At 43.7% G+C, this 26074-nt stretch overlaps 1 protein-coding gene across 7 annotated transcripts in view; it reads left to right on the top strand.

Annotated features, from left to right (window-relative positions):
* anks1b (ankyrin repeat and sterile alpha motif domain containing 1B) overlaps positions 1 to 26074 on the top strand; it is a 339546-nt gene that overhangs the window by 271941 nt on the left and 41531 nt on the right. For all 7 annotated transcript variants that reach the window (XR_011190118.1, XM_015351924.2, XM_015351925.2 and 4 more), the window contains exons 15-17: positions 2317 to 2423; positions 18040 to 18138; positions 20650 to 20802. Coding sequence is in view for 6 of the 7 variants with exons in the window: in XM_015351924.2 (XP_015207410.1) it covers positions 2317 to 2423; positions 18040 to 18138; positions 20650 to 20802 (359 nt within the window). In the remaining variant the exon portion in view is untranslated. The remainder of the gene's footprint in view (positions 1 to 2316; positions 2424 to 18039; positions 18139 to 20649; positions 20803 to 26074) is intronic.

Below are 26074 nucleotides of genomic sequence, written 5' to 3'. Positions count from 1 at the left end.
TGCATGTTTTACTGTCTTAAAACTGGACAGTGGTTTTGAATGAAGCCTTGGAAGATGAAAGCTTTCTTTAGTGGCTGATTGTCGGCGACACACTGTTAGCGCAAAGAAGGAAACCATGCTTTTCCAGAGACAGTGAAGAGTCGCTGCTGAGAAGCAATTCTGTAGTGGCTGTTTTTAGACCAAACATAATTACTGCCGTAGCTAAAAGATTTGAATGGGTGTCTATAAATACAACACACATTACATATTTTTAATTAAAATCTAAAGGACTTTTAATATGACTGATACTAAGTGTCACAGCATAACCAATTGAGGAATTGAGAGAATATGTATTCATACAGTACTATATATAAAAGTGAAGAGGGGCAGGTTTTAAATTTCATTTGAATTATTTAGCATTTCTTTAGCTGCTTTGTGCTGTCCTTGTACATCATTTTTTTTTATTTTCACCAGTATTCTGTCAGAACAGACGGCAACACCCAGCTCTTTTTCCCACACGCAGTTCTATTTTTAAATCGAAAGATGCCACTTCTTCATCCCAGAGAACACCGCTGCTGATACTTAATGAAATTCCATTCTGCTAATATACGGCAGGACTCGTGGATTCCAGAGACTCTGAACTGTTTCATTTTCCCAGTGAAACGGGAGGCTGTGAGGCACTCAGAGAGCCCGGAGAAGAGTTGGGGAGGGATGAGATGAGAAATCATTATGTATGTAAAAGAGCTGGGGCTGTTTCAAAGCAGCGCCAGAGGTTACGCTGTCAAGAAGCATAAAGATTGTGACGAAATCATCGCTCGGGCAGCACAGATCCGCGCCAAGATTTTCGCGATGAGAAAACAGCACACTTTTCGAATCAGATGCAACGTGTTATCTGGAGCTGTTGTTCTGGGACTTACTAAACGCCGGATTAGCGATTGTCAATGAAGAATCTGCATGTTTTACAGTGTTAATCTTGCCATCCATTTAAAAGAGGCTGAGAGGCTTCGCTTGTTGTAGCAATTAGAATAATAACTGTGCTGTCGATTTTAGGTGCTATCTTGAAACCGTAAACTTTTACTTCTCTGCCATGAGTTTTTGATTTGTCACTTAACTGTTTGTGCCGCCGAGTCTCTGGGCTGCTGTGGTGATGTGGTGCTCATCGATGACGGGTTAATTGGTTCAGCAATATCTGTTCGTTTCTCGCTGCTACTGAAACAGCAGGTGTGACGCTGCGCCCAGGGATCCTGCCAATAGCTCACTATCGGGGGGGGGGGGGGTCTGAATAATTATTTTAGCCGACAGGCGAGTCTTGAAAGACACAGGTGGTCCCAAAGGGCAGTCCACATCCTGCTCGCGGTACAAGCCTCCCCTCTCCCCCGCAGATAAACCCTTCAGCTCCACGCTGTCAGACTCTCCTCTCCCGTCTCCCCGTGTGCCTGAGCCGCGAGCTGGGGCAGTTCTTCACCACGCTGGAAACACCAAAGGCCATTTTACTTACTTTATCACCCCACCCTACCTTAACGCCCCCCCAAGCCCCGCAAACACACACAGACACCCCACTTCATAAACCAGCACCCTCATCCCTGGGGGGGGTGAGGAGAGGTATGTGTGTGTGTTTTTTTTGGGGGGGGGGAGAGGGAGAAAAAAAGAAAAAAAAAAGGCTTTTGAACTTTGCTATTTTCTGCATCTGTTTTGACTGCTCTCATCATTCAAGATTGGTGCTTGGGTGGGTGTGTAGGAGGGAACAGCAGCAGCGGCAGGCTCCCAGCTCCCAGACAAAGAGATCTGCCTGATCTGATGGCTATTATCGCGAATGCGAGGTGTAGCCAGGGCTGGGTAATGAACAGGAATGAGGGGGAGCGGGGAGCGTGGTGCAGCATACTGATGAGTGTAGGAGTACTTGATAAAAAGAATTCTAGCTGCCAGCGAAGCACTGCTCACTGTGGAGTACTCAGACAGCAGAGACCTGGAACCAGCAACAGCTGACAGCGTTCAGCGTGCGCTCCCCGTGCGATCAGTGGCTATTGATAACAGATCGATGACTACAGTTTAAGATGGTGATCGAATACCGGGCAGCACCTTGAAGTGGACTACACTCCAAAACAAGATTCTTTTTCCCCACCCCCCCCCACCCACCCTCCCCTCAGCCCCCTTCCGGTTCTTAATTTCTTCTGGAGGAGCGGCGAACACTAAGATCTGTCAAGCTGGCCGGCTCTTTCGACAGCCACTTCTCCCGGAACGTGATGTGGCAGTGCCAGCTCTCCCAGCCGGACTGCCGGTGCTACCGGATAGATGGTTACTCTCTGCTCAAAAGACTCCCTCTTCACCCTCTCATAGGACCGCGGTGTCCCGTGCAGTCTGTGGGACAGTGGCTGGACAGCATCGGGCTCGTGCAGTACGAGAACCACCTGCTGGCTAACGGATTTGACAACGTGCAGTTCATGGTGAGTACAGCCCCGCAAGTTTCTCCCCTGGCACCGGCACAGGCGCGCGCTGCCTCGGGAAGGCACTGAGACGCCACAGCACTTGGGAGCTTTCCCCCTGTATGTTTGCTTTGCTGTTGTTCAGAAATGGTGACTGTGTGTGTTTTTGCCTGTGGGTGGTGGCGGTGGGGGGGGGTGGGGGGTGGCTTTTGAATATTGTCATTTCTCTCGGACGGGGCTTCCTTCTTTCCTTTTCCTTATTTTTAATTGCATAATCACACATCAGTGACAGGTTATTCCATAGTTTGAGTTTAGATTCGCTATATGTTTATCCTGGAATAACATTCTCAAGTTCCTACCTTATTTGTTATGTAATAAGCCATGGGTGGTATAAAGAGCCTGTGGGTGCATTTTCACCTGCCCATTCCAATGTGCCCACCTAATTGTTTCAAATGCCAATGGATCGCATAGGTGCCTACACACGTCAGACTGAACATCTTTCATTTTCTCTGGTTGGTGGCGATGTGCTTTGCTCACTTTGCGGTGCAAAACACAGCTTTTAAAACACAGCATTTCTAAAAAGGATAGATGAGAGAAAACATTGCTTTTCTGAACAAATGTAACAATCTTTTTTTTTCTTTTCTGATACTTCGCTGTTGCCCTCGTAAGAATTCTAGCGATTATTGTAGCAGCAGTCACATTTGTGATCCTAACAATAAAGCTGGGAATGATGAAAGCTTTGTAGCTGGTGCTCCTAAAACTTGTTGGCGCGGAGTAATATGGATGCTTTTGAGCAGCGTGCGTTTCTTCACATTGTGCGTTGTTTTGGTTTTAGGGGTGCTATCTGTGCGGAACGTCACATGATCCTCTTTAATTAAACCCTCTGCCAATTATTTAGTGCCACCATTCCCTGCTCCTGCATGCTTTTCCCTGGAGCAGTGCACAACATGACCTGCATCCAGTCTTACTGTTGCCAAAGCAACTGGCTCACTCCTGTGGGCCATTAACCGTGATGTAGTGCCTCATTCTGGGGTTGTTCAGTGCTGGACAGAAAGAGGTTTTGGGTTGAGATAATCAACGCTGGTAGAATTACACATTCTCACATTCATTAAGGGTCAGTCTCATTGTACTGTACGTGTGTAACAGTGCGGTGCTGTGCAAGATGATGTTGCGAGCATCTGACAACTTGGCTGTGCGTGTTCAACATATTCTTCTTTCCTCGAGGAATAGCTGGAGAGGGCGATCACAAAAATACAGACGAACGAGACAAATACCACATGAGCTGAACATGTCATGGTTTTGAAATCAAACTGTTATCTGGGAAAAGTGTTGAAAATGTCACATACTCTACCTGCTAAGGACAGTTTATTTCAGTTGTTTTGCATGCAGTGTCAGTTTCAATATGAACTTTCCTTCCACTGTCCTCATTCTTGCAATGATCAGAAGTGTAAAAACTTGAGATTTATTGTTTGATTACAATGTTTCTTTTGTACAGAAGGGAGATGTAACACTTAAGCAAAGAAAGAATCAGTTCTTTCTCTCAGCTTCAGCTGTTGGTATTTTACAAAATGTTTGATAACTATTAATCCCTTTTTACGTTTTTTACACACTAAAGATGAAATTGATTCAATAATGTGCTCTCCATAAATAAAATGGAAGAATTCACATTTTATTCAAATAGAAACCTTGATGTATTTCGAGACATTATGGTTGCTTAAGAGCAGAAATTAAAATAGACATCCATCTAAAAAAAAGCTTCTGTCTTCTCTGCGTTACTCGGCAGGCTTCACGACAAGAAAATTATCATTTTTACATAACAAGCTTAGACATCAAGTGCTTTTAGTATTGTATTTCACAAATGAATGTAAATTTCAGTTCTTTGGCAGTGCTTCAGATGTATACATTGTCCTTATCTACCAAACAGTTCTGTTTTTAGCTGAGTCTTTGAATGTTTCCCATTTATCTAACCTTTCCCTTTGCTTAATTCTTATAAAAAGGGTGACGGAGTGGGGGAACATACTGTATGTTACAGGTCCGAAAGAAATAATGGGTTACACATTCAAAGTGAAGCATAAGCTGGACTTCTGAGATTTGGAATCAGAAGTGTCCAGACGTTCAGAAATTCCCCATGTCGGTATTCCCAGCAGGAAGATGCGATCGCTCTATTGATCCTCACATGAGTGTAGTCACCCAGTTCCCAAACACTTACCCCCTCCTCCCTCCACTCCATAGATTGATTAATGGCTGTGCTTCCATGTGACGCTGTAATTACTGTACAGTACATGTGCCTTTTTACTGCAACAGCAAAAGGAGAGGTGTCGGTTTGCTTTTGAGGTGCATCTACAGTAATACTGTATTAGTGGATACCTGCCAGTGTTGTCATTCTTAGCTCCTTCTGATGCTCACACCGTTATACATTTCCAGCTTCCAGCTTAAGTAATTTATTATCTTAAAATTTATTTTTTATGTTAAGACGCAAGCGTCAATGTCCCACTGTAAGGGGACATCTGAAGTCACGTATGTTCGGATACACTGAGGGTCATCACATTTTGTCACAGTTGCCTTTGACTTGTGCTTTCCTTTTTCTCCTGAAATCGGAGTCCTGTGTTGCAGCAGGCACACTGAAGAACAGGGGATGGAGAGAGCTCTTTGTAAACCAGTTAAGGAGATAAGTACGAAAGAAAGGCTGCAAGTGAGAGAAGGCCACTCAGCCCATCTGGGCCCCATTGGGTCATTAGTAGCTACAGGAATGAATCCAGTTCTTCCAGTCACCTCTTGGAAGAACCCAGGGTTTCAGTTTCACCAACACGGCTGGTCTTCTCCCTCTCTCAGCCACGCCCCGGGCAGAGTTCACTGCCCTGTTCCAGTTCGCTGTCAGGCACAGTCCTGGGCAATGTTTCCATTTAAACAAAGTGCTCACAAAATAGAACTGGACCGTGAGACTAAAACCACATACAGTAAAGTCCGTGAAGGCTTGTTCCATGTTCCCACACCCTATGAGTAATGATGTGCCTCCTGTTCTCGATTCTTGGTTTAAAATGCTTTTTTGTGTAGTTTTAACAGTCTTGGCTTTCCAGTGAAACTATCGGAGCCAACAAGAATAACAGGAAGGCTAACCTGTTCACTAATAGAAACAAAATCTGGAGAGGGCTTCCTCACTGACAGGGGTGACCTACCCATACTGATTGTCCCATTAAACACGTTCCTGTATCTAATATTTCTTACTGAGCCAGAGACAGCCATGTTTTGGTTAAAGCACTGAATCTCTCTTTATCTCATAATAATATTACTTCATAAGAAGGAAGACAGAAAACTCCCTGTCTTTTTCACTCAGATATGAAAGGCATTTTGTTGTAGTTTATTTGGTAACCCTTACTGAAAAAAATAATAGAATGCATGAAGGGTATGGGATAATAGATACAGTGGTTATTCTGTGAGATAAGAGGCTCAATTTAATTAGATTTCAAATGTGTTGAAATAACATTGACATGCTATGTTTTCCTATGATTGAACTCTAGTGCCATTCAGCTGATGTAAGCACAAACCTGCTGATTGCACCTCATGCATTGAACAGTCCCTCTGGGTTGCAATAGTGCATGTTTTCACATTGCTTTGTGTAGTTATTTGCTTATATCTTCCCTTTCAAGTGTTAGATGCAGTCTACAATGGAGTTTCAGATTGATGTGAAGTGAAGATCTTAAAATACAGTTGTAATTGTGTGAAAGTTTCCTTTTCTGTAACACATTTTCTGTGTCGCCGACAGTGTCTCCTAGTGGAGTAAAATAGCACTGCCCGTGCCTGCTGTTAAGGTGTCTCAGTGCCTGTCAGCTTAGATCTTGCGGATCAGCAATGGAGTATTAGCTGTTTTTATCATGGAGAGAGGGCATCTGGACTTGTGCCACAGGACCAGAGACAGAGCTGGGTGTTCCTCCTCGCCTCCTCACCTTCTTCCTCTGGAGTCTGTCCTGCTCTCCAGCCAGAGTTGTGTCTGTGTGTGTGTGGTCAGGGTTAGACAGGCCTGTCCCTCTCTCCAAGCCACACCCCCGGCAAAGTTCACTGCTCCCTTCCAGGTCCCAGTCTCTACAGCCCACCTGTCGGAAACAGCCCCAGCACGTGTTCAAATTCAAACAACGGGCCCCCGAAAGAGAACTAAACCGGGGATTTGAAGCCACAGATACTCTGTGAAACTGGGCGTACAAGGAGGCTTGTATGTGTAGAAACCAAGAAATTCGAGCCTGAAGTGTTCGTTCGTCCAGACTGCATGATGTTTCAGTGACTGGGACATTATAGTTAATTGAATACAAAGGTGAACTACCACAAATAAGAAATATCTGCAGTATTCTGCTAATCAGGTTAAGTACAGTACTAAACACAAGATAAGCAAGACCACAAGGAGAATAACCTTATTACACATTCAGATACATAGAAACCTTTACCTCAGATACACAGATACCCTCATAGTTTCATTGCACATGAGAGAGTGTGTGCGGCCTCACAAACTGTCTGTGACATCCGCTTCTTTCTTTGTCCTTCCAGGCCTGCTTAACCTGGCATTATCCAACAGAGCCAGAAAAGTACATTCATAGCAAGTGACTGGATGTCAGTTCTGTGTTTAGCGAGCTCTCCCATTTCATATTGTATGTCTGTGCTGAAACTAAAATGTTTTAAGCATGTATGAGCAAGGGTCATTTATTGTGTTGCACAACTTCCAGTAAGCTTGCAGAAGCTTTGTCTGGCATTTGTATGATTTGTGGAAGACCTCATAGCTGCAGTTATGCAGTTATAGAGGAGATGAGACCGGACAGACAAGGCAGAGGCCATAGCTGTTTGTCATTAAACAGATCAGACTGCTGCCTCCAGCCATTGTACAGCGCCTTGCGAACATATTCAGGCCCTGGGACGGTTTTCACATTTTGCTGCCTTAAATTGGAAGTTGCAATATTTGTTTTATACACAACCGTCAGCCTACTCCACACATTCAAAGGAAAAAACAAGTGAAAGTAGTAAATAGAGAATTGGCATGAAAGAAAAATGGAAAAGTCTTGATTGCATAAATATTCAAACACCTTTCTGTGGCAAAATTAATGTAGGTACATAAAATTACTGTAATGAAACACGCAATGAGTTGTGTGGCCCCTGTCTGTGTTCAGTAATAGAGACTCAGCTGTTTTCAAATGAAATTCACCTGTCTCTGTAGTTCCTTTAGTCAGGCTGACTCCAAGCACAGATTCAAGCATGAAGACCAAGCAGCTTTCAAGACATCTCAGGGGTGAATAGGGACCCATCAGGAACAGAGTATGAACACATTTCAAAGAGACTTCATGGGGCGGAGCGGTGGCTCTCTGGCTCAGGATCTGCGCCTGTGGCTGGAAGGTTGCTGGTTCGTATCCTGCGGCCGGCAGAGGAATCCTACTCCACTGGACCCCTGAGCAAGGCCCTTCACCCCCAGCTGCTCCAGGGGTGCTGTATAAACGGCTGACCCTGCGCTCTGACCCCCAGCTTCTCTCCCTGTCTGTGTGTCTCATGGAGAGCAAGCTGGGGTCTGCGAAAAGATGAATTCCTAATGCAAGAAATTGTAAACAGTATGGCCAATAAAGTGATCTTGTCTTATACTTCTTTGAACGTGGTGAAGTTAATCAGAAAGAGGTGCAAGACTCCCCAGTGTTCCTAGATCCAACTGAGCAGCTAAGCAGTAAGGAAACGGGCTCAAGACACCAAGACACCACTGTGAGGCCAGCAGTGACCCCAAATGAGCAACTACGCCCAGTGGCTGAGATGGGAGTCCAGGTCCATGGTTCAGCAATGTACCACAAAGGAGGCTTGTATGTGTAGAAACCAAGAAATTCGAGCCTGAAGTGTTCGTTCGTCCAGCCAAGCTTTATTGTATGCATACAAGGAACCACAATAAGCACCATAATAGTTATAGTACCTATCGTAGCTCAAAGGGGATATGGTCCTACAGAACTTATATATACACGTTTCCCCCCCTCCTGTCTTTGATGTAACTGGAGGAAATAGAAACCTTCCTTTGTCATCAGGAGTTTAGTGTAAACATTTACCATTTGGGTAAACATTCACCATTTGGGGGTCAGTACAGGGGCGAAACCCTCTGTGATCAAGCAGGCGTGATGGTTATAGTTCAGCATGTAAAGGCTCCATCATATGGAAGTGTCCTATTTTCTCAAATCCCAAATACGTTTACAACAAAAGTCCTGACTAATACTGTAAATGTATGAAAAAAAGGTTTAGTGGTCAGTGTTTGTGTTTTTGGTTGCGTTAAGTTACAACTGACTTACACACAGTATAGTCCATCTCTCTCTGACAGCATCATGCCCGCTGTCAAGCATGGTGGCAGCATGATGTCACAGTTCTGCTTCTCATCAGCAGGGACTGGGAAGAGTGTCAAGACTGATGGGAACATAGCTGGGGCAAAATACTGACAAAACTCAGCAGAACACCTGTTTCACACCTAAAACTCGGACAAAAATTCACCGTTCAGCAGGGCACAAGGCCAAAGCTATAAAGACTGTAATTGCTGCCAAAGGTGTTTCCATCAGTTATTGAGCTCACAGGTCTGAATACTTATGCAATCAACATAGTTTAGTTTTTAGGGTCTTTTTCCTTACATTTGCTACAACTTATCTTACCCATGGAAGTCTGCAGCTTGAGACATCTGGTTTTAAATAAAATCCTGAGCTTTAAGAAAATGTGCACACATCAGCTTGTAATTCCAATAAATGTGATTCAGTACCATCAGAATGAGCAGAATGTTTTTGTAGGGCACTGTAGATACCATAGCGCTGTACTTTAAAGGGTGCAGATCGCACATGTCAAATGTAGTTGTTAGCACTACTGTGCTACCAGGTTACTGAAGCTGCATTCGTGTTCTCATCATGTATTACAGGTTATAAGGATTTTATGCAAGAATTTGCAGACCCTGTGCTGAAGTGTTACCACTGCTGTTCAGATTTCTCACCATATTTATGGCTATTTGAACAGAGGGCGCCCTGTGCTAATTGATGCTGTACACCAGGTGTTGCTCACCCAGAACGCCCTTACTGGGTAGAGGACAGGCAGTTATTGTTGATTGATTATACCAGTGCTGGAGAGATCCTAGTCCGCTAGAAATTGCGGAAGATAAGCTCTATGACATATTAGCACAAACCGCAAGCCAGGAGTCAGCAGTTAGAGGTACTTATGGCTGATTTTCTCTGGCTGCTTAAGATGAGCGGTAGATAAGGTTGCCCATGTATTGTGTTGCCTGCCTGTGTGTTCATGCATGATGGAGGTTAGCCCCTGCCATTTAAGCTCCTGGTATTCAGTAGGTGGGAAGGAAAACCTCCACTAGCATAGTCGCACCTGCTTTTTTTGTTCCATGTCATTTTAATTTGTTTTCCATTTGTCTCGTCATTCTCTTTCTGGACTCCTTTGTCAACATGGGACACGCTTCCTGTTTGTGACACTGGCACGACAAGCACTTAAAGCGATCTCTGTTCCTTAAGTTCATTTTACGCATTTTCTCCCCTAGGCTAGGAAGAACTCGGGGACTGCATTTCTTCAAGCCATATCAAGTAGCATTCAAGTCAAGGCTGAAAAAAGAGTAAGGATTTTGCATGGTGCAGCCAACATTTTAATTAAAACACAAGTAGTAGCTCCTGCTTTAGGTCATTTTAGGATTGACCTACCATTTCTGCTCATTTTTCAGCCATTGACAATGATAGAGTACCACAGCATCCTCCTTCCAAACATTAAAGACTTGATCTTCAGCCAAGTCTTTTGCTTCTAAATAGAACTGCTACAGTATGTGCACAGTGGTAGCTATGGTAATTACAGTCAATTTCCAAGGTACAACAGTCATGCCAGTTTCATAATTACTCCAATCTCCTTGCTATTCTAAGATCTTTTCAGGGTTTTAAGCTTTGGAAAACTGATAAATGAACACGACCCCAGTTCTGTCTGAATTGTGTCAGATAATTTCCCTGAAAGGTGGGTGCAATCTATTGTTGTAAAAAAACAGAATGGGCCCTGCACCATTCAGTAATCAGTCAGTTTGCCTCGTGTTGCAGCAAAGTCACGCCAACAGGTTTAATCCAGAACAGAGGCCCCGGCTTCAGTGTAAGGAAACTGACTGAGAGCTCCAGACTGGGGTGAAATAAACCTTCTTGTGCTGAGAAGACTGGGTGACTGGCGCAGGGCGACTCTGCGAGGGAGTGTCGTGCTGATGCAGTGATATGATGGTGCCAGTAAAACCTGACTGAAACTGACAGGGGGACTCATGGCATGAGAGTTGCACGTGCCTTGGAGAGCATCATGGGACATCACAATGCTGAGAGTCTTGTCATCAAGACGCGTCCACAGGGTAATCAAACACACTTGACAATGTTTTGTGCACTTACTCATCTCTGGATTTCCGTAAATCTTTATTACATTTATAAACCTGTTTTTTAAATGACGTTTATAAGTTCTGGAAGCTTCCCCACTAGTTGTTTCCAGCACAAATTTGCAAGGCATCTTTTTTTTTGTTTTTTTTAAATGATGTCTTTCAGTAGCAGACCATGCTAGACCAAGCTACTTGTACTAACAGTCCTGAAGATTAGAGTTTGCAGTCAGACAAGAAGGATTATTAAACCGTTCTGTGGTTAGGAAATGCATTTTTTCTCACGATAATCTGCCAATAAAAAACAAAAAAAACAAAGTTAAAAACACTGAGACTGGTACATGAATTGGTATATGAATTGATAAAAAAATAATCTATCAAAGAGGCAAATGGTGCTCATGTTTTACTTAATTAAGACCTGTATTTTCACAGTGTAGTCCGTGAAACACGCTTAAACTCTTCTGCTGGTGACAGATCAGTGTTGATTACACTACTATAGGTGTTAGCACCAGGTCATTCCCCATGAAGAGATTTTGCCTGATGAAGGCTGTCCTGCTTGCTGGGATCTGCTCTGGCTATCCCTCGACGCTGTCTTGGATAAACAGATCTTATAGAACTGTAACACAAATCATGCCTAGCGTTTTAAAATCGTGAATGTTAAGCAACGGTGAAGTAGAGCCATGATCTGGATATATACAGTAAACACAAAATATGATACCATTATCAACTTTTAGAATAGAACTAGTAATGTAAGTACAGGACTGAAATTATCCTACAATATGTACTAATTACAAGACCATGACAGGCAGGTCATGTTTTTTGGGGAACTTAAGATCTTTGATTTCTGCATACTCTTTACAGTACACAGAGAAATTCACAGGTAAGAGATTAAAAAGAGATAAAAAAATAAAGCCAGGTGTTTTTCTCAGGCTGTAGGGGAGCCCTCATCCTTCCTACCAGTGCAACAGCTGCTGTGATTTTCGAGTTTTCTATCAAATAAAGTACACTGGTGCTGTAGGAATCATATGGTTTTTATTTACTGTGATACACTTGCAGTCAGCAGTTCAAATAAAGAGAGTAAATGTTCTTCATCACACCCTCATGACTGGGCTGAAATCGTTCTGCATGCGATTTTCTCTGAAACTGAGCTTCCCGTGTTGGGCTGAAACCTGCCTCCTGAATTCGCTCAGATTTGGACCATCCTCGTGCTGTGCTGTATATCAGGACTGGCACTGATTAATTCTCTCCCTTCTCCTCTACTCCTGGCTTCTGTGGTTGAGTTCAGAATATCTCACACTTTTGTGCTTTGTTGTTTGTAATCAGTGGAATAAGTGGCTCACTTGTTCAACACGAACAAGACAAATAGTGGTTGTGTACTAGTGATAGTGCCTGAACATGACCTTTCCACCACTGAAAAGCATTAGATGACAACTGAGAGGAGCCATTCAGCCCATATAGCCCATTTGGTAGTTAGTTCTCCTGTGGTTTTAACAATACATCTTAAACGTATGTTTACCTTTTTTTATTGCTTTCCCACATTTTATTGATATAAATGATGTGTCAACATAAACCATTTTCTAAATAGCCTCTTCTAACTCCATGTTTCTATTTTGTATTTATAGTTTTTGTTTTTGATACCTGCATGTTATCAGTATACTGTATACAACAGTATAAAGAGTACTCATTACTGTTGTTAGTTGCCGAAAAATGTCTAGCACGTTAATTATGCATGATCTACCTTTTCCAAACCCATGTTGACTATTCTCTAGGATCTTATTTCTGCATACTGTAACTTATTCTCTAATTTAATTCTAAGGTTTATTTCCTTACACTACCTCCTGTACATGTAATAGAATTCAGCCCCATTGGTCTAATAAGTACTGTACTTAGTTCAGTACTTATGGTACTTATGGACGGGCAGTGGTCTAGTCTAGTCTAGCTATTCTCTAGTCCCTGGGCACAGCCCTGCCTTGAGAGACTGCTGGAAGAGTGGTGTCAACGGCTTCTGGGTGACATTTCCTTGGGTACAATTGGTAGGATTCCATGAGCCTGCTCCTGTTACAGCCATTATAAATGGCTGTGCTGGTGCAAGAGGTGTCCGCAGTGTAAAGGGAAGCACTTGCCAGACAGAATAGTATCACACCCCAGCTGCCAATTAAATAATTATGGACTTCTCGGAATAATTCTATTTACATCCACACTGTAGACGCCAGATTAAAAGCCTGCCTGAAGTAACATTGCTCCCCCAGCCCACTGTTCCTGCGAAAGATGACTGTTGCATAAGCTTGTGTAATGTGCTCAGTTTCCGCAGAGCCTTTATTTGAACTTGGTGAAGCTCTTGGTGCTATAGTGTTCAAGTATGAAACAGTGTTTTTAATGATTTTGAAAATAAACCTTGTTGATATGGAAGCAGTATTGGACAAGTGGTGCGTTTTCACTTGTGTGCAGTCTCGTTGTTCCTGCCAAAAGTGGGGTTGGGAATCTTCCTTCCTGTACTGTATGTATTCCCAGAATACCCCCACAGGAGCTAAGATTAGATATGAAGACACACATATGCAGCGTACAGATGGAGGCCTAACACTTCAGCTCTCTATGAACAGAGCCGGGCGCCTGTTCCTTAACCATCATCTGCCAAGGCTCTCGCTGTGGCCTGCCTTGTAACACAGCAAACTCTGGATAAATCAAAGGCATCTGGCATAACTTCTGCAAAGAATAACAGGCAGAAGGCGCAAGCTCTTTCTCCCCCTGAAGCAGGGACGAATTGCTGCATTATGCATTATGCTTTCCTAAGACAGGTTTTAAGGGGTTGATTCAGACAGGCTCAGGTGGCCCATATTAGATGTTAGGTGTGAATCCACTGCAGAGTCTGCTGTCTTTCTGCTTACTTCACTATTTCTTTAGATTCACTGGTCTGTAATGAAAGTTTTGTAAACCCGGAAAGGGTTAAAACAAGAAGAGGTAATTCAGCCCATTTATAGTCCGTTTGTTAGGTAGGAACTCATGAACCAGGGATCTCATCCAGCTGTTTCTCAAACGATGTCGGGGTTTCAGATTCAAAAGCATGGCTGGGTAGCTTGTCCCAGAGTCCCACAGCCCATTGTTGTCATGACTGCCAGTCAGCAAAGATCAACCCACAAGAGAGCTAACCAGTGCCAGCAGCAGGTTAATAATAACAAGCGCCGCCACACATGTTAATCCATCAGCCCACGGTCTACCGTGCGGCACGCAGCGCTATTTAAGCCATCTAGACTCGCTGTATTGTTTCCTCTCCTAGAGAGCTCCTGCCACGCCTTGTTTGAAACTTCCTTTCACCTTTCAACCACGAACTTGCCTTACGTTTTGGATTGGACGTCTGTTTCAGTATCTCTCGGCTTTCGAACTACCTTTTGACTCTTGACTACAAACCCGCCTAACGTTCTGGATTGGACATCTGCTTCAGTATCTACGTTCTCCTTCGTCTGCATAGGATCCTCATACCTCATACCTTAAGAAGTGCCTCCTGTTCTCAGTTTGAAATGCGCTTCCACATAGTAATTGACTTGTGTTCCCTGGACCATGCTTCTGCCAAGCCCGGGCAAGACAGAACTCACAGCCCTCAGCTGCCTCAGAAACCAGGCCCATTCCCACTCGGAGGCGCATTCCACTCGGAGAAATTAGGACTCACTCGAGTGGATTATCCCAGCCTCCGTCGTCCGGTTAACGGGTCCTTCAATCATCAAACCCCACCATTTAAGCCCTGCATTGCCACTGGTGTGGTGCTGTGTCATTGAGCTGCTTCCAAGACTATGATAGCGCGCTTAGTAGTTCTGCATCACCCAAGTTTTCTCTGCCTGAATCTGCCTGAATTCCTCACAGCAGCTCAGCCTCCCTGTCTGCTCCTGCCCTGAACACTATGTTTGCTATCAGACCAGTCCTGCTCTCAGCACCGCTGTTGAGTCCATATTGAGTCCATGAGTCTATATCTCAGCCCCCACCCCCTTTCCCACCTCCGTTACTCTCTGCCCTGCCTCCGAGCTCCTCCAGCCTCCGGGAATCACCCAGCTCCTGTGTTTGGATGAGCAGGGTGTGGGCAAGACCCAGCTGACACTTGTCACTTCCAGCTGGCCACGTCATGACGGTTTCACTGGAGAGTTTGAAAAAGTCCACAGGGTTGCGTGTCTTGTCTCTTGTCTCTTGAAATATAAGAGAGACGTTATGAGAGACTACTAGAGATTGCAGGTCCAATCCAGGCCTGACCAATCAGAGATCGACATTCTCTTAACAGCATTGGCTGAGCACAAGGTTTTGTCACGGAGCGTCTTTCAGCACCCTATGCAGACAGCACAATCCGGAAGGGAGTGAGAAAACACAGGGACAAAGACTAGGATAGGGGCTGGAAGAAGAACAGGAGGTGTGTCCAAGGTGCGCTAGTGTTCTGGGGGGTGTGTTCCAAGGCAAACAAGTCCGAAGGGAGTACGTTAGAACCGTGGTTCTCAAACTTTTTGGACCAAGTACCACCCCTGATCAAACCAAAGCATCCAAGTGCCACCTACAAGTCATCTTCTCATAAGAACCCCAGAAATTCTCAATGACCAACATGAGCGCGCGTGTGCACACACACTCACAGACACGCATATAATAAATATTATAATAATAAACTTTTTTATATATATATTTCCTTTTAAGGTGGCTTCTCAAAGCGCTTTACAGAAAAAAACAGGAACAACAACAAATAAAAATAAACAATAAAAAAACACCATTTCAGTGAGAGGAGTGAGCCTGTTTAGTCGAGCAAAGCAGATGTGAATTCATTTTTCGAGCCTTGATACAATTCGCAACAGAGTCTAACAGATTTTAAATCGTCAGGCATTTTCTTGACGGCCAAGCTCTCGCGGTGGATGTTGCAATGCGTCCATTCATTTCTGGAGCAACCTCTCTAATTCGTGCAACTACACCGCTGTGTCGGCTTGTCATCGCTCTAGCACCGTCTGTACAAACTCTGACGCATTTCATCCAGTCGAGGCCATTCTCTTCGATAAATTCATTCAGAAGCTGAAATATGTGCTCTCCTGTAGTTCCTGTGGGTAGCGGCTTACAGAACAGAAAGTCCTCATGGGACATACCCTCAAACTCGTATCTAACGTAAACGAGTGAATTGGCCAAATCGACTGCAGACTCATCTAATTGCAGTGAAAAGCATCTGCTCATCTTAACGCGCTCTATCAGCGTACTTTTGATATCATCCGCCATTTCAATAATTCTATGAGTGACTTTTTAAAATTATTTATTTAATTCGCGCGCGCTGTATCATAGTACGTAGGCTGCCTACATAGGCTGCGTATTCGACACGTATTAAAATAGAAAATAAGAAAACCTGTCCCGATTTTCCCGGGGTCATATGGGGACCAGCTGGCGGCGCTCCACAGTTTGAGAACCACTGCGTTAGAATATCCTGAGTAAGCCCATGTCCAAAGCCGGGTGATCCATCCTGACACGAACGACGAACGAGGTTAAAAGCCGGAGCAGGATCTGGGGAAGGGTCGGGGGGGAAAAAGAGGGTAACAGGACCAGGCACTCCCAGTCCCAGACCCAGATGGTCAGGACGCCGTTGTGAAGCCTGTGCCGTCGAGCCCCTCCTGGACTCGCGGGTAGGCGGCCTTCCGGGCGTCCATCTTCCAAAGCTGAGCCCAGATTGGCAAGAATGTCTGGCCTTTATAAGACAGGGGTAGGAACCGAGGGCAGGTGCAGGAGTTCAAGAATACACAAGGAAGGGCTGGAGTGTCCTTAAGAGGGGATGGGTTACGATCGTGACAGGTTTAAGACAAATATGGTGTAAATGGGATTAATATGAGCAGTATGAAACTTTTTTTAACTGAATTCTTCCCACCTGCTTATGGAAAGCGGTGCACAGTAATTTTCATATGCCGAAAGTAGATTGTTATTTAAGTGCCTCAATGTGATGACACAGATTTCATTTTTGAAAGATGTGTGGTGATCGAGCTGAATTAAGGGTTACCTTAATATCCTGTCTCTGACTTTACAGGCCAGAACAGCTAGTGCACTTCACAGCGATAGGATCGGGTCATTACTCACCCCACTATACTGTATCTTTTCCGCCACCAAACAGGAATCTGACAGGAATCTGGTAGCACCATGCGTCACATCTGTGGTGACTGTGGTGTGTTTTCTCTTTTGCGAAACAGATAAGTGATGGTGAGGTGATCTTCCAGTTGCTTTACTTAAACTGGCACAGGTGGTTTCAAGTGGAGCTTATGAGCAATTCTTTTTCTGCTAACGTGAAAAGGCAAGAGCTCTGTCTCTTTAAAAGGAAGGAAGAAGGGTCTTTGTGGTAGCTGTATGGATATTTTATTCTGCTAGGTCAAGGCCGTGCCTTGTGATCCGACTCCACTGTGATGCGTTTTTCTAAGATCTGCACAGGAGAAATGAATGTCACTCTCAGTGAGTTACTGTACCTTCAGCAGGAAGCTTGCAGGTCGGAGCAAAAGGGTTACACATTTGCATACAGCAGTAGCTCAGTGGCCATTTGTGGCTCTTTGTGCAAATCACAACAGAAAAGCTGTGGGTGTTTCAATAAAAGAAGGATGGGAATCGAAAGGGTAGAATTGTGTATCTGGGCGATCGCAAACGGTAAGAACATAACAACACCAGGAACACTAGAGGAAGCCATTCGGGCTTTTTTCAGCCTGTATGGTCATTAGTGGCTAAATGATCTGAGGAAACCTGGCAGAATCCCTGGGAGTGGGAGGGATTTGTGATAAATCACAGATGTACTGTACAGTGAAACCAGAACAGGCATTTCGCAGGCGAGATCAGGCTCATCGAGGTGAGCTCACCCCCAGGGAACACTTACTTACACAATCGCTTTCCTTCAAAAGTCAGATCCAGTCGATTTCTTATTTTTCCTGTCCAGACCCAGTTGTAAAGATCTGGGTCGTAGAGGTTATCATTGTGGGAACATTTCATGCATAACTTAGCAAGGTAATAAAATGTTACAGCTTAATTGTACAATGTGTGGATTGAATGTCTCAAAAATGTAACTGCATCTGCAAACAGCAGCATTATCTGTAATTGACATTTGGAAGCAATCTTCGCCAAACACACACTTTATTCATTGCACAGCATGCATTCTGGCCTGCTGCTGTTCACCTGCTGCTCCCTAACTGGAATGAGCTCTGGTCTGACAGAGGGGAAGCCACTCCGGGAGTTTAAAACTGATTCAGCCTTACCCTTTCTCTTGTCCTCTTTTTCCATCTTCTCTAGGGCAGCAATGTTGTTGAAGATCAGGACCTCCTAGAAATCGGGATCCTAAACTCTGCACACAGACAGCGGCTTCTGCAGGCGATCCGGCTCCTTCCCAGGGTGAGTCCAGTCCTGGAGCAGAACCGGGCACCGTTCCAATCTTGGACACACGTGCACACGGACACATGGATATACTGAATGGACATACAGCCACATGGCAAAAGAGCCATTCTGAGAACAGCTGGCTAGTGCTGAGCTAATGACACTGCAACCAAGATACCTTAAGAAAGATTTAATGAGGGGAAGTTAGAACGAGGGGTGTGCCCCTTTGTTCAACCACGTTTGTTCAACAGCGTGTACTGTGCAAGGATCAAATACCTGAAAACATACACAAGACACTGGGGGACAGTGGAAGGGCGCCCACAGAGTTTGCACACTTTTCCTTTGCACTGTACAAGAGTGTGCACTGTCGCAAGACAGACAGGCCTGAATCGTACGGGCAGCGAGGTCAAATGCACTCCCTTCACTGTGTTAGCTGATGGGATGTGGACATCTGGGAAAGCTGCCTTATTTTGGGGTCCATCTGAGAAATTAAAGTGCTGTATACTGTACAGTGCTTTGTATCAGATTATTGATCAGGTGGGAAGGTGCTGATCACAACTGCTATTGGGTTCTCTTTTCTTAGATGAGGAATGATGACTTTGGGAAAAAAGAGTGAGGTCACCGGCCACCCTAGGGAACACAAACAAACGGCAGTCTTGCAAGCATGAACACAGCGTTCTGTCTAGGGAAAACAGATTGATGTTTTAAAGCTGTGGTACTACAGAGAAGCCGTTGCCTCAGAGCAGTTGTTATTCATCTTTGTATTGGCTTGATTTTTGCAACTTCTTACTCAATGGGCTGCCTAACTGATACTAGACCCTGACAGCATATTGCACATACTGTACACTTCGGTGTCTACATTGGTTGCCTATAAAGTCTTGTATTCAATATGCGATCTTGTTACTGACAGTTTAAAGCTTTAAAGAATCAGGCTCCATCATACATCTCTGAACTCCACCATGCCTTCACTCAGCTGAGGCTGGCCCTGTGCTCACTGTACCGGGGACTAAATCTCTCTCGCAGGCTGTGACTTTGCTCTCGCTGCTCCTTTGTTGTGGAATGCCCTTCCTCAGACCCCGAGAGAGACAATTCCTTGACTCTCTTCAAATCCAAACTCAAAACTCAAATCTTTAGTAGGACCCTTGTCTTATTAACCTACTTTCCACTTGTATGAATCTGTATGTCCTTTCAATTTTGTTTCTGTACTTTACTTTTAATTGTCCTCAATAATAATAATAATAATAATAATAATAATAATAATAATAATAATAATAATAATAATGACCCCTGACTGCACGTACACAAACACTGGTACGTTCTGGTGTTTTTTTCCACTCCTCGGCTCTGACAGTGTGCAGCAGGGCTAATACATGTCAGGTTTAAACAGCCTCTCAGGAATAGATATTTAGAGTAGAATTTTTCTCCTACCTCAGCGTTTTTTCTCCTAGGCTAGATAACATATTCAAAGACAGCCATAAAAAACAGAACATCATTTTCTCTCTGTCTGTCTCCCTCTCGGTGTCTCTCTCCCTCTCTTACTCTCTTTGGTCTGCATGAACAAAATGATGTGAATCGCCTCTATTATCTCTTTTTGAGATGATGAAACTACATATGAAACCTCTGCAGTTCAGGAGTCTGACAGAGAAGTGTTACATTAAAGCACATTAAAAATGTGAAAGTAGAGTGGGAAGCACAGTTTCTGTATCAGAACGAACACCAGATCTGTAGTGATGCAGGAATGGTTTTCTCTCGCCTTAGATTTAAGATTTCCTTATATTGTGTTAATATTTCCCAAACACTTTTTGTGTTTGCGTTGCATCGCCTGGCAGTAAAGATCAAATTAAGTGTGATTTTTTAAAAGAGGGCAGCCATTGTGGTTGTTAGCAGTTAATTGATCCCAGGATCTCATCCTGCTGTTCATCTGGTTCACCCTCCTTCATCTGAAAGAAACCACGGTATCGGCTTCAACTACACAGCTGGTTCCACGCTCCCACCACCCTTTGTGTAAGGAAGTAGCCTCCTATACTCATATATAATTTGTGAAATGCAGAAGTGTGGATCTGAGCCCCAGTGTGATTTGTTAAATAAGGCACTGTCCTGCAGTGCCCTTCCATTTTCAAAAAGATGACCTAGGTGTCCTTGCTTTAGCATGGCGATTAAAAAGGAAATAAATCTTAATGCATTTCTCTCAAGCGATCGTCTGCTGAGAGAATGTCTTCGTTCAGCGTTCTGTCATGTTTCGCCTCATTCGGCCTCTTTAAATAGCATTTCCCTCCACATGTGCAGCGCTGAGAGCTGAGAGTTTTACTACAGAAGGCCGTGTGACTCCGTGTTCGCTCCCGACCTGCCCAGCAGGACTGGCTGTGATGTACTGTGGACAGGATGAGGGGCAGGGTGGGGCTTGTGACCGCAGTGGACTTCGACGTGCAGACCTGCCTTGTTCAGTCAGGTGGATCTCCATCTCTGTTTGCCTGGCCATTCAGCCAGGGGCCTGGGAGTCATTAAGACCTCCTGTGCTCCTCCTTGCAGGTGAGACCGGTAGGCTACGATGGGAACAACCCCACCTCAGTGGCGGAGTGGCTGGAGTCCCTGGAGCTGGGCGACTACACCAAGGCCTTCCTGATCAACGGCTACACGTCCATGGACCTGGTGAAGAAGATCTGGGAGATTGAGCTCATTAACGTAAGTGGTGCGAAGCAGCTGGGGACATGCCTGACACCTGAAACTCAGAGGCGTGTCTCTTACACGCTGTTCTGTTTGACCTGTGGTTGTGTTGCTGTCCTTATTCAGGGAAGTCTGTTCTCAACACAGTTCAGCTAGGATTGTACAGAGCAAGCTCGCGTTCTTTAAGAATCAGAAGAATAAGCTTGTTCGACAGATTCACCTTCTATCCCATATCCACTGCCTGCTGCAAATCGGAATGTTTTCTTCAAAAGCATAATCAAAACGGTGATTTCACTGTTCTGAAGCATGCAGCTTTCCCTATGTCTTGTTCTGTGCAGTGGAACGAAGACGGAGTGTGAGATGAAGTGGCTTTTGTTCCCTCTAGGTGGCACTAGAGAGGACGGCCGTGCTGTACTGCAGGATGCTTGAGGCGAGAAACTCTTTGCTGCAGATTGCCACCGCTGAGGCACAGAGCCTCAGTGAGAGAGAATGCTCTGCCCAGATTTGTCTAGATAAGAATTCCATTGCATGACCAGGAAGAAAAGCCTTGCGTCGTTGATGATTGTTGTACATGCAGTATGTATGAAGCCTTCAGCTTCTACATTGATGAAACACAGTGTGTCGAGCTGTCTAAATGAGTTCTGTGCTGGATTAGTTCGTGTCTGTGGGGTCCAGTTCATCCCTGTGCAATGGTTTGGGCAAGCTGAGAGGATGTTCCATAGACTGGAAAAGTGGCAGTGGCAGCCTGTATTTACAGCAGCAGGCTACCCAGTGCATTCTGAGACTGTGAAAGCTGATAACGTGAGGGTATTCTAAAAATGCATGGGCATGACTGAGGCTGAGTATTTCTGCGATCATTTATCCCACTCTCTTCCTAAATCAGACATCTGAGGTCCCTGTGGAATGGCCCTCATATATTTTGACACAAACAGAAATAGCCCCCCTGCATTGTTCATGCAGCCCGATTCAGATAAAATAGGTCAAAGCTTATATGGAGATGTGTTAACGTCACATGGTAATGGTTTATACCTTAGACATAATTGTAAATGAAACATTGTGGTTTGGGAGTTTGGTTGCTTTGTACAAAGTACTGTACATGTACAGTATATGCGGTATACTATACGCAGTTGTTTTTTATTCTGGCATTAAGTAACAAATTGAAATTGATGGCTAGAGGCTTAAATGTTATTGGGGAATGAGTTATAGAAAGGTTACTGCAGATTGAGTAGAGCAGATTATTCTGACAAGCTTTAGCTATTAATTAGCTGTACATAATTCCTCTCCTCTTGCTGTGCTGGACCTCTTTAAAGCTGGAAATACAGACTGCAGGAATGCCCTTATAGGGCTGAGAAAAGAGATTTGATATGTTCTTCAAGAGCTACTGTACATACACTAAACACTGGTAAAGCTACATTGTACACCTTGTGTCACTGCCCAATCCTATTCTGTCATTGATATTTTTGGGATGTTTTAAAACAAACAAAAACACACACCGGCCTTTGATACTGGTGTATGTCCAGTGTGGGGCTTACTGTACCATAGCAAATATTTCATTCATTCATTTTCTAACCAGTTTATCCTGTACAGGGTCATGAGGGAGTCAGAGCCTATCCCAGCAACCTGTGGACGGGATGCCAGTCCGTTGTAGAACACACACTCGAACACAGACACTCACTCACACTAGAACCAATTCTTCCGGAAGTCAGTTAACCTGCCAGCCTGTCGTTGGACTGTGGGAGGAATCTGAAGCACCTGGAGGAAACCGGAGCTCTGTGGCTCAGGATCTGCGCCTGTGACTGGAAGGTTGCGGGTTCAAATCCCACAGCTGGCAGAGGAATCCTACTCCCTTGGGCCCCAGAGCAAGGCCCTTCACCCCAACTGCTCCAGGGGCGCCGTACAATGGCAGACCCTGCGCTCTGACCCCCAGCTTCTCTCCCTGTCTGTGTCTCCATGGAGAAAAGCTGGGGTATGCGAAAAGACGAATTCCTAATGCAAGAAATTGTATATGGCCAATAAAGAAACATTATCATTATTATTATTACCCACACAAACATACGAACTCCACACACACAGTACCCTAGGGATTGAACCCAGTGCCCCAGCGCTGTGAGGTGTGCCGCCCTCCATAGCAAATATTACATGTTATTTTCTGTGCTGTTTCTTTGCAGTTATTTTTGCAAGCAGACAATCAAATAAAGACAAGGCAATATTTCTCCATTCATGGAAAACTAAATTCCATGGATCCCTTAGGTTACTCTGCAGAAAAAAGAGCATTGCATTCCCTTACTTAAAAGACATCCAGTTAATACATGCAGATGCCTTAGGCAACAGATGCTACAGAGACAGTTACAATGAAACACAAAGCTCAATCTGTTGCGATTTAAAATAGTATCAATTATGTTAGCCTGATTTTCCATAGCTTCAGTAGAGCTTTTCATAGCTCTAGTATGATGGAGTACATACTAGAGACTCTTAGAAACAGATCCTTAAGCTGCAGAAGGTGATACAGTTTGACTGCTGTGTTGTATTTCCCAAACAATAGGTAAACCAGGGTCAGAAATGCTGAACTCGATACATTTCATTGAAAATTAAATATATAAATGCATTTTTCAAAAATGATCATGGTCAAAGCTGTAATAAGATATTGTTCCACTAGATGGTTCTAGTGTTTCTTAGATTCATTTTTTTTAAGAAAGAATGCAAATTGGGAAAGAGAGAAAACGCTGTGTGAGTGTTCTGAAAACCACTTCATCTTTCATTACTGGAGGGTTGCGCTTTTATTTCTGTGTTACAGACATGTAACGGAGGCTTCATTTCAATTGGATGGCACAATGGCATGAAAGTCAGTGCTCGCTTCTCACAGGGCCCCGGGTTCAATTTCAGACTGAGGCATGTTCTGGATAGAGTTAGAATAATCCTTGTGTCCATGTGGGTTTTCTCCAGACGATCCAGTTGCTTCCAAACCCCTGCATGCTGTCTGGGTTAATTATAGTTAAAGAAATTAATTGTCTGTGTGTATACCCTGTAATCCTGTCCAAGGAGCAGTCCTGCATTGTGCCCTATGTTAAACTGGTAAGAGAGTGATAAACAACCAGGAATGTGAAACTGATATTGGATAGAAGTTCTTCAATCTAATAACTCAAGATTTATAAAATAGTTCAGAAAGTCTGCAGCCTGCAGCCGAGAATGAAGTCTTTTTATTTTATTTTTGTTATTTATTATTTTATTTTTTAAATACACAGAACATCTTTTAACAGAAGAACGTTTTCAGATGAGAGGGGGCCGTTCAGCCCATGAAGCCAATTGGTAGTTATTAATCCAAAGATCTCATCCAGCTGTTTCTTGAAAAAAGACAGGGCACCGTCTTCAATCACATTGCTTGTTCCATACTCCCACCACTCTTGGTGTAAAGATGTGCCTTCTGTTCTTGGTATTAAACATTCCTCCATATCATAGTGACTTGGACTGATACCTGAGCGGCGACTGTTTTAGAAAATAAGGTCCATCACGAGGCTATGGCATCCCAGATTGAAGAAGATATAGAACAAAGGGTAATAAAGGAAAAGGTTAAATTGTTATTCTTTCAAAATCACAATGTATCTGAAAAGTATATGTTAGTGCTTTCTGGTTTCCCCTTGTCCTCTGGTGTGTGTTTCCCTTTTTGTATACTTCTTTATTCCGTTGGTCCCCTCTTAATCATTTCTGTTCAACAGTCAAAATGTAAAGTTACTTCAGTGTAGTTCATTGCTTTAAACTCCAGAGCAGCAATATCTTTTCTATAATGTGGAGAATAGAATTGCACTTTGTTTTTACTACCTGCATGCAAATCCCTGCACTTTAAATGTCATCAAACAGCCAGATATTTGCCCAGTTATGAGTTTTATCTGTTCTAGCTTTGCACATGGATTAGCTTTAACACTGATTTTACAAATGAACATGGTCTGTTTGCTTTTATTTGGAGTTTTTTTTTAAGTAACACAAACTATATTATATCCAATTCTATTGTCAGTGTCTGTTTCAAAGTGAAAGTACTATCCTGTTAAGATGTTCTTCTCTCTGTAGGCAGATGACACGGTACTGTGTCTTCACTGAGGACAGATCAGGCTTATTGCATGGCTTAGATTTCAAGCAGTTAATTCTATATCCTCATGTAATTAATTGAAGGATAATAATACAGCAGCACATGGCTCAGAATTACCTGCATACAGTATATATTTGGCATTTATTATCGTATTTGTGTTTATGGTAGTCATACAGACTATCGCCATGTGAACTCTCTACAGTGCCCAGATCTGTTTATTTCACTGCCTCTAGGTGCAGAATGCAGAAGATTCCAGTAGCTGTGTGGCAGTGTGTCAAGAAAAGAGTTTGGCAGATACAGAAACTATTCCGACATGAATAAACATGAATGCAGGCTTTTAATTATTTTTTGCCTGCAGTGTGAATGTGTTTCTGTGTTTTATAGAATTCCACAACAGGCAGTCACAGTGTTTTAATAATAATAATAATACTTATTGTATTTTTATAGGGCATTTCATCCTGAAGGTAGTGGAGGGTTTTACTTGAAGTTCCATAATGGGGAGAAATTGCTTCATCAGCTGAATTAAGGGGCCACATTCCGCAAGTCCACATGGAATTTAGTCAGGACACTGGGATCTGGGATAAACAACCCCTCCTCCTTCGAAGAAGCGGGTTGTCGGAGGTCCCGTCTTTCAGATGAGGGCCTGCTTATTGGGTCATTAAAAATCATGGAAGTTGCCCCGATCACCATTCTGAGACATTAGGTTGGAATTTCTGGTCTAGAGGAAATGGATCAGTCTGCCGGTGTTGATCTTATAACACCTTAAGAGGAGGCAACCTAATTCAAAAATCTCATCCAGCCTTCTCGCAGTCCTATTTGCATATCCTTTTCATTTTCATTTTTCCTCAGTTCTTTGTTTCACTATTAGAACGGTAGCTCTTTTCAATGGTCTTGACACTGTCTATACTGTATGTAAAACAAAAAAGTGAAATGAATGAATTCATGATTTGAATGAAAACAAAATATCAGCAACGCAGTGACATGTTTTCTTTAAACTCAATGTTACCTCTTAACGTATTCGCATTGTGTCATGGTGTTTTCTTATTAAACATAATGTACAACCAGATGGGAAGGAATTACAGCCCTGTCTCTAGGCCAGAACACAGCGGGAATGGAAGGTCATTATTATTCGTGTTATACTGCTGTTACGTACAGCAGTTATTCTGCAGACCCCCTGCCCAGGGAAACGTGCCACATTCCAGTGTGTTA

This window comes from Lepisosteus oculatus, chromosome 7 (assembly GCF_040954835.1).
Source record: "Lepisosteus oculatus isolate fLepOcu1 chromosome 7, fLepOcu1.hap2, whole genome shotgun sequence".
NCBI classification, from domain to species: Eukaryota; Metazoa; Chordata; class Actinopteri; order Semionotiformes; family Lepisosteidae; genus Lepisosteus; species Lepisosteus oculatus.
The sequence above is the reverse complement of the archived record's forward strand: the minus strand, read 5'-3'. Positions and strand labels throughout refer to the sequence as shown.